We start from the raw sequence: 8820 nt of genomic DNA, 5'->3' as shown, positions 1-8820 counted from the left end.
CAACAGATATGATGACATAAGACTGCATCAGCGTTACGTATAATGGCGTCACGTTCAAGATCTAGAAAGTGTTACCGCCTATCATACCGGCACGCATCCACGTGTCACTGTAACTTATCCCGCACATGTCAGCGGCTAATGGGCCAGCCCTAAAAGGTCTAGAAACTCTTACCATCTATTTACCTATAGGACCGAAATGTAAATAGGTCCAATGAGTTTCACTTTAGAAGCCCAGGCATCCACTTCGGTGTCTGAAATTTTTTCACCGATATAAATTTGAGAAGCATATGCATCATGGAAAAAAGTCCAGAGTGATTTAAACGTTACAAATGTTTATTTACACTGCGCTCTCGTTAATTATTTGAAAATTTCATTCGTCTACTTCGCACCAAACTCTAGGGGAGGCACAATGACTTCCAGTTGAACTTTTGTCGGGCGGCAGTAGATCGGAATCTCATCTTAAATACAAGGAAGAGATTGAAAGACACATTACATCGCTATTAATGGCCTTGACATTGTTTTTTTCGTGTTATTATCAACTTTTTAGCTCACTTTAGAGTTTGCTCCATTGGCGCGCGCAACCCTCCAATTTCAATGGGCGGCGTCCTCAACCGTCATCTTGTTCCACGCTAGAGGACAGCTCAGAGCTTGCAGTATTTTTACGCTGTGGTCCTTTTTATTAACAAATTTTCAATTCAGAGACAGAGGCCTGTTTTATGTTCACAAGTAATTACAAGATTGGGACAATCGCCGTACCACTGCCTCTTTTCTTCTCCTCCTCTTATTTTCGTTCAATCTCCACCTATCAATCACCTCGTGATTAGCCCATCTCATGCAAACGCGATTAATTTAATGCGCCTAATTTTTATAAAACTGAAAAAAATACGCATAATAGATATTTATTTAGCTATTTATTGCGTGGAAGCGTGCCTTGTGTGGCTGGTGGGTGACTGCCTGCCTTGATATATATATCATTGGCCTACCAATGGAGTCCCAACACGTCATCATAAAGGACTCGAAGGCAGTATGGCAATCTGTTTTGTATCGTGTCTAGAACATCCGATCTGTAAATATAAGAAAGCCGCAGCAGATGCGTCTACCGTGGAAACGGCCGGCCGAAAACCGGTTCTTCTCCACGCTGCGCTAGAACACCTTCCGTGCAATGGAAGTTATCTCTTCCCACGTGGCACCGCCGTGCGCCTTTCCTCCGCTTATTCATATGCGACGACGCCTCCGTCGTTCGTGTTTAGTACCTTACGGCTGTCTATTTCCTCATTTGGCTCTTGCACCTTACGCCTCTCTTCTTCCTTCGTGCCTAAATTACTGCGACCCCGATCCTTTGGATGCCGAATCGACCATGAGGGATCGAAAGGGCGAGAAATCGCACGGATCGAAGCTTCTCGACCTCTTCGACGCCGACCCTATGGCCCATTCCGAGGACGAGCTCCCCTCCGGCAGCGGCATTGGTACTTCCTCAGCCGTCGCCAGCCCCGGCTACTTCTCCGACCGCAACCCCACCGGCGGCGCCGCTTCCCCTCTCGATTTCTCCATCTGGACTCCTCTCAGCGTCGTCTCCCCTTTCGTCAAGTCTCCCTGGGCATACCTCCCCCTCCTCTCCGAAGCCGACGCCGACCCCGCCGCCAGCGGACTCGTTGGCTCCCTCGTCCGCAAGGAGGGCCACGTCTACTCCCTCGCCGCCGACGGCGACCTTCTGTACACTGGATCCGACAGCCGGAACATCCGCGTTTGGAGGGGCTGGAGGGAGCTGTCCGGGTTCAAGTCCAGCAGCGGCCTTGTCAAGGCCATTGTCATCGCCGGCGACAGGATTTTTACTGGTCACCAGGACGGCAAGGTTCGTGTCTGGCGAAAGTCCGCCACGAACCCCTCTTTGCATAAGCGAATCGGGACGCTCCCTAGATTCAAGGATTTACTGAGGAGTTCTTTTAATCCCTCCAATTACGTCAAGGTACGGCGCCACCGGAGAACCGTGTGGCTCCGTCACTTTGACGCGGTGTCCTGCCTCTGCCTCGACGAGGAGGCCGGCATCGTGTACTCCGGTTCGTGGGATAGGACCGTGAAGGTGTGGAGGGTATCGGATTTCAAGTGCTTGGAATCCATCAAGGCACACGACGACGCCGTCAACACGGTGGCGACGGGGATCGGCGGGCTGTTGTTCACGGGATCGGCGGACGGGACGGCGAAGGTGTGGCGGAGGGAGTCGGCGGGGCGTGGGGGAGGTGCCACCAGGCACGTGCTGGCGCAGGCGCTACTACGGCAGGAAAGCGCGGTGACGGCGGTGGCGGTGGTCGAGGTGGCCGGGGTTGTGTACTACGGATCGTCAGACGGCGCGGTGAACTACTGGTTGTGGGATGGGTGGCGGCGCCAGCTGGCGCACGGGGGGAGGCTCCGGGGGCATCGGATGGCGGTTCTGTGCCTTGCGGCGGCGGGGAGGCTGGTGGTCAGCGGGTCTGCCGATAAGACGCTGTGCGTATGGCGGAGGGAGAAGGGCAGCGCCGGCGGCGTCGGGGGGCACACCAAGCTGGCAGTGCTGAAAGGGCACGAGGGACCGATCAAGTGCCTGGCGATGGAGGAGGAGGACGCTGGCCATGGCGGCGGGCCGCAGGGGCCACGCTACCTGGTGTACAGCGGGAGCTTGGACCAGTCGGTGAAGGTGTGGCGGGTATTGGAGTCGGAGGTACCCAGCGGATCGACGCCGGCGGGGTCATGGGGAGAGGTGGAGACTCGCGGCGAGGATCGGTGGTCATCTTCTCTGTCATCGGAGAGAGCGGGAACGGAGGTTGCGCGGCGGAGGAGCGGCAGTAGCGAGGGTGTGAGGTCGGTGCGGTTCGCTTCTCCGATGCGGGACGAGTCAGGAAAGAGAGCTGCTCGTATGCGGGCCACTGCATGAATACATGGTGTACATACCATTAGTTTTTATGATTTTTGTAATAAAATAATTACATCTGATTAAGCTGAAATTTCTTTTCTCTTTCTTTTCTTTACACAAATGGAAAAAATAATGAAATAAATGATTATCATTACATATTTGCCTAAACTTTAAATCTAATTATATTATTGATGTGATGGGGTTGGGAGCTCCTTTCTTAAATGTCAGGAAGCTACTCCTCCTTACTTTTTTTTAAAATAAAAAATAAAATGAAATGATATATTAAAAATATCTTTTAAATAAAATATAATGAAAAAAATACGAAATAATAATAAAAGAGTTGTTGAGAGATATTTTAATTGAGAAGACAGGAATAAAAAATTTTATTTTCTCCTGCTTTAATAAATTGTTTTTACGCCACCTGGAAATACTATCACCTATGGAAATAGATATGTGAGTTATTTGTTTAGTAAATGTATTAATTAGGATTGTAATTCTTGTAAATAAATAGAGCAATTTACTAGACGGCGAGTTCGGAAATTCCCAAAAGGCATATTAAAGTTTTAATTTTCCCAACGAAACACACTTTCTTTTAACCAAAATACCCTTATTCAAAAAAATAAAAATTATAAAAATATTTCCCCTTGATCTGAAATGGATGGCCACCTCCATCTCGATTGACGCCGCGCAGGAGCCGCCCTACCCCTCACTTTCATCAAGTTGATCGTCTATGACGAGGTCCTCGTAGTTGTCGGCAGAAGATCAAGTGTCGGCGGCGGATGGGTCAAGATAATGGGCAGGGGAAGGGTTCCTTTGTGTTCCTCGAGTTCAATGACGCCTCCTGCCTCTCAAACTTCCAAGTGATTGTTGATGCGGTCATGTAAAAGGTTGTGATACGACAAATAACGTAGGCCTCCTAATGCGAGTGCATAAGTCAAGGAAGTTGACTAAGGTGATAATCAAAGTTAAGAAGGATGATCCTATCCGAATCATGAAGATGATTAATCAGGGATGTGACTTTTGAGTTACCGTGTGTAGAATTCGTTCCAATTTGTAACATAAGAAACGTTAATGTCGAGCCAAGGAAAGAGTCTCTGACATTGACCCTTCGACGCTCAAGTCAGTCACCGAAAAGATGAAAGAAAATAGAGCAACATCAAGCACAGACGTAAATAGTGAATAACGCATACCTCCGCCGATGCATAGATCCTCTTTTTATATAGTAACCTGATGGGCAACGTACACGCTCTCCAAGTCACAGACATGATTTCCCAACCATCCTATGAAAGGATATCTCAAAAAAATATTTTTGAAATCATACCTTAACAAGGCATGCAAATCCCTGATGAGACAGTGGAAGCTTCCGCCATGTGATCCCCCTATTGACCATGCCTTGTGTTGGCGACACTATCTCCCAGAAGGATACTAAGAGATATGTCAATGATCCCTTTACTCAGCCAAGCGGGGTAGCCGTTCTGCTGGGGACCCCTCCACTCGGTCGGCTTTGGCTGCTCTTCCCTGCGGTAACTCGGTCCAATAGACTGTCTCTGCCCGACCGGACAAGTGCTCTGGTCTCGTTCCTCGATCCGTACTAAGAGTCTGACGATCTGGCTATATCATTCTGCTTAGAGAAGTCATTTGTTGATCGGACATTGCCTGCCCGATCGACAATTGTAGTCGACCTCCGCTTGACCACTATGGGTGAGCCCGTTGACTTCCTAGCGTTGACCACCTTGACTTTGACCTCCACATTGGTAGCTAACCCCGCTTATGACCCGAGTTGGACGGGTCTCCCGTTACCACCACATCACAAGTCTTCCCCTCAAGTCTAATTGAAAGAGACTATAAGTCCGACTAACTAGACGAGTAGTATCTTAGGCAACCTTCCACCGATCGGGCATTCTCTGTGCTCGTGTCGCCGATCGACTTATAGCTTCAAAATTGCTACTCTGCCTCTTCTTATTAACTTGAGCCTGACGAGTTGTTTGGCTACAATGAGCATCGAAGCTTTCTTGCTAACTTGTGTTTGGATTCGCCGCTCGGCCATTCATTAGTCTGAGTTTTGTGCCAATCGGCAAGGCTGACGACAACACTTAATTAGCAAATTTTTCTATTTCTCTACGCTTTCTCGGATGAGCGCCCCTTGATAATGACTGACGTCATCTAAATTTCTGGAAGATTATGCAAATCTTTGATCATTATGGTCGAGCATGCTGTCCATGCCTTTTAATTAACCCCCATTAATGCTTCGCTGTAATCGACTGCCACGTGTCCACTTTCTACCACCGCATGCTCGACGTGACCGGTGGATATCCATTGATGATGTGACAGACACCTTTTCAAATTCCACAACCAGATCTTATCTTGGTTTTGTGCAACCCTTGATCAGACGGCTCGGAGCGATCGCCCGTGAGGCTTAATAAACCCTCATCTGTTCGTCGTCCCCTTCATACTTCCTTAAGTTTTCTCCTTCGCGTACGTTCCTCGACGTTCTTTCTTCATCTTCGCCGGCGACCTTTCTTAGTAAGTCTTCCCTTCCCTTCCTTCTTCCGTTGAGTCGACAATTTGCTTCTTCTTGATTTCCAATGGCTGACTCTTCGCAATCCCCTACATCCATCCTCAGACTCTAGTATACTTCTATCGAGTTTAAGTTCAACGGGGATGAGATAGACCAAATGAAACTTACATACCGCTTCCCCTCCGACTACCAAATCGTCATCCCTTCAGCCTACGATCGACCCCATTTACGCCCAGTCGGCTTCCTACCCTTTTTTAAGGAATAATTTTGCGTCGGCCTCCGTTTTCCTGTTCATCCCCTCTTCTCGGTCATTTGTAAATATTTTCGTATCTTTTTGTATCAATTAGTGTCTAACTCCTTTAGGCTGTTGTGCGGGGTCGTCGTGCTGTTTCATCTCCATGGTATCCCCCTAGTACTGTCACGCCCCAGAGGAGTCCCTATCAGACAAAAATCCAGCAGCATCTCCCTTGTACCGGTGACAATATGAAACATATAGACATACATCACAACATATAAATATAAACAACATACTCATCAGCCTACATGGCTGGAACATATATAAAATAGAAACAACATAACCACGCAATTAATATACGCAGCCTACCTGGTTGAACATAAATGAATAAAACAACCACACAGTTAATATTTAGCCCACACGGCTGTATCAAAAACACAGCAGAAAAATGAAGAGAAACCCCATAATCCACAACTAAAGTTTACTATCCAATTAGGCTTACACAACCACAAGATCACGAAAAGTAAAAAACACCACGAATCAAACTCCAAACACAGACCAATTCATACAATACTAAAATCGCTGTATACTAAAAATACAAGTAAAGCATAAATAAAACCGATATAATGCAGGACCCAGGACTGGCAGCCGACATCTCTTCAAGCATCCATGAATCATCTACTGCTACCTGGAGAAAGAAAACTAATTTGCGAGATGGTGAGTACTAGAACTCAGCGGGTAAAGGTAAGATAGTGCATGGACAAAATAAACCAATAGAGAATGTCAAAAGAAATACAGTCTCATAAGGGAAATAGCAGATACTAAAACAAAACCCTAATAAATGCTCATACCTGAAATCATATCCTAGGCTAGTAATAGAAGATCAGAAGTAGTACTAATCTGCTACAGTACTGCTCATAACTACAAAGGAAATATGTAAGGTATATACAAACTTCCAATAAGTAAACCAAGGACTAAACACCTACAACGAGGGTATATCTCAACATAAGCAAGCATAGCAACATAAGTGAGCAACAGTAGTAAGTAAGCAATAACAACATATGTAAGCAACAGCAGTCAAAGCAAGTATAATAAAAGCGTATGCACGGATGGTCACTCCCGCCCACCTCTTTGCACGATGACCCCTGTATGGTCGAGAGGCCGGGTCAGTGACAGACTGTACACCACTCTAGCTACCACTCTCTCGAGTGGCCGAGGGGACAGTTGTATAGTAGCTAACTAGCTACATCTGTGACGGGGGTCCCTGCTGCTCGTAACTCCAGCTACCACTACCCATGAGTAGCCGAGTGGCCACTCTCTCGGGTGGCCGAGGATGCGTCCCTGGTCAACAACTCTATCGACCGCAAGGGAGAATTGGTCGTTGACATATATGACATGATATGATGTGCCAAATGTAACAATCATCATACAAATATAAGCAGAAATTAGGTATGCTACATGAAGCCAGCATGCTCAATACGATACATAAACAAACAACAGTCATCATACCAATATAAGTAAAAATTAGGTATGCTACATAAAGCCAGCATGCTTAATATAGTACATAAATAAACAACAGTCAAAGCATACAAACATGGTATCTACTATCTGCTACTTATCATGGACAACAACAAGAGACTGTATAGATATGGAAACGAATATCTCAAAGATCACGTGGAAGTATCAAGCGCAGGAAAAATAAGAGTGGAGTCAGGATAAAACAGTCCTTATCCAAAATAGTTCATGCACTAAGTTCAAAGAACTACAGAATCAACGTAAGAAGTACCCGCTTTTATGTTAGTGCAGTAAGCATCCGACAATCGAACCTCAGTTTTGATAATGGCAAAGGGATTCAAAGTTAAGATTCCATGTTATCTAACGTGGTTAAATAAGGTTTCAGGAAAGTCCTAACTGCGGTTAGGCAGGGGAAAATCCTAAGGGGGGGGTAACCTTAGGTCATAGGGGGTGGTAACCCTAGGTGAAGGAAAATCCTAAGGGGGGGTAACCTTAGGTCCTAAGGAGTAGTAACCCTAGGTGAAGGAAAATCCTAAGGGGAGGGGGTAACCTTAGGTCCTAGGGGGCGGTAACCCTAGATGGAGGAAAATCCTAAGGGGCGGCAACCTTAGGTCCTAGGGGGCGGTAACCCTAGGTGGAGGAAAACCCTAAGGGGCGGCAATCTTAGGTCCTAGGGGGCGGTAACACTAGGTGGAGGAAAACCCTAAGGGGCGGTAACCCTAGGTCCTAGGGGGTGGTAACCCTAGGCGGACAGTCCAGTCGTCGGGTCGACCTAGGGTTTCCGGTCGGGAATCCGAAGTCAGACCCGGACAGTCCGGAGACTGTCATTATCATATCTATTATGTTTTATGTGCTAACTTTGTACTGCAGGGTATATTTGTTGGTGCAGCGGAGGCCGGCAAAAGGGGGGTGAATTGCTGAAAACACAAAATAAAAATACCCTCCTCGGATTTCAACTCAATTAATGCAATAGTAAATAAGTAAAGGCAGAAATAAAATTAAACTAAGCAAGGAAATAGAAATTAAGTAGAAAACAGGATTTAACTTGGTTACAACCAAGGAGGTTGTTAATCCAGGGCAGTAAGAAAAAGCTCAGTAGAAAAATCTCCTTTGCTGAAGGCGGAGAAGCCTTTTACACTTTGGAAGCTTAGAACTATTGCTAGGAATGGCTACACAATGATTGCTTGAGTTGTTGTTGAATTCCTAGCTCCAGGGGCCTTTTTATAGCTCCTGGAAAGTCTATCTCGAGGGTCCAAGGCGCCTCCAACAAGGTTTAAGGTGCCTCCAACTCGATCTGCGGATAAAACTTTATCCGCAGCTGGACTGCTCAAGGCGCCTTAAACAATCATTCAAGGCGCCTTTAATGTGTTTAAGGCGCCTTCAAGGTTACTGCTACAGTAATTTCTGCTACAGTAATTTCAGCCTCTTTTGTCTTCTTTTCTTCTCCTCTTTAGCTTCCGAAGCTCCGTTCTTTTGGGTGATTACGACCAACCGGAATAGGGCTCACCCGAACCCAATTCCCGGCCTTCTCCTCGAGCAGCCTTCCGTCCCGGCTTAACGTCCCTCGAACGCCGCGCACGCTCTTCACGCCCACCGGAGTACTCTTCCGCAGCTCTCTCGTCCTTCGGACGCACCGAGCCCGTCGTCTCCCTTCCCGTGCCGTCC

The 8820-nt window shown here is 46.9% G+C and overlaps 1 protein-coding gene across 1 annotated transcript; it reads left to right on the top strand.

Annotated features, from left to right (window-relative positions):
- Positions 1-1027: 1027 nt before the first annotated feature.
- On the top strand, positions 1028-2971 carry LOC122008047 (protein JINGUBANG-like). Its single transcript, XM_042563627.1, has one exon. The coding sequence runs from the start codon at positions 1163-1165 to the stop codon at positions 2906-2908; it is 1746 nt and encodes a 581-aa protein (XP_042419561.1). The 5' UTR covers positions 1028-1162; the 3' UTR covers positions 2909-2971.
- The last annotated feature ends 5849 nt before the right edge of the window (positions 2972-8820 follow it).

Source organism: Zingiber officinale, chromosome 1A, assembly GCF_018446385.1.
Source record: "Zingiber officinale cultivar Zhangliang chromosome 1A, Zo_v1.1, whole genome shotgun sequence".
NCBI classification, from domain to species: Eukaryota; Viridiplantae; Streptophyta; class Magnoliopsida; order Zingiberales; family Zingiberaceae; genus Zingiber; species Zingiber officinale.
This window is presented reverse-complemented; position numbering and strand designations above follow the sequence as displayed.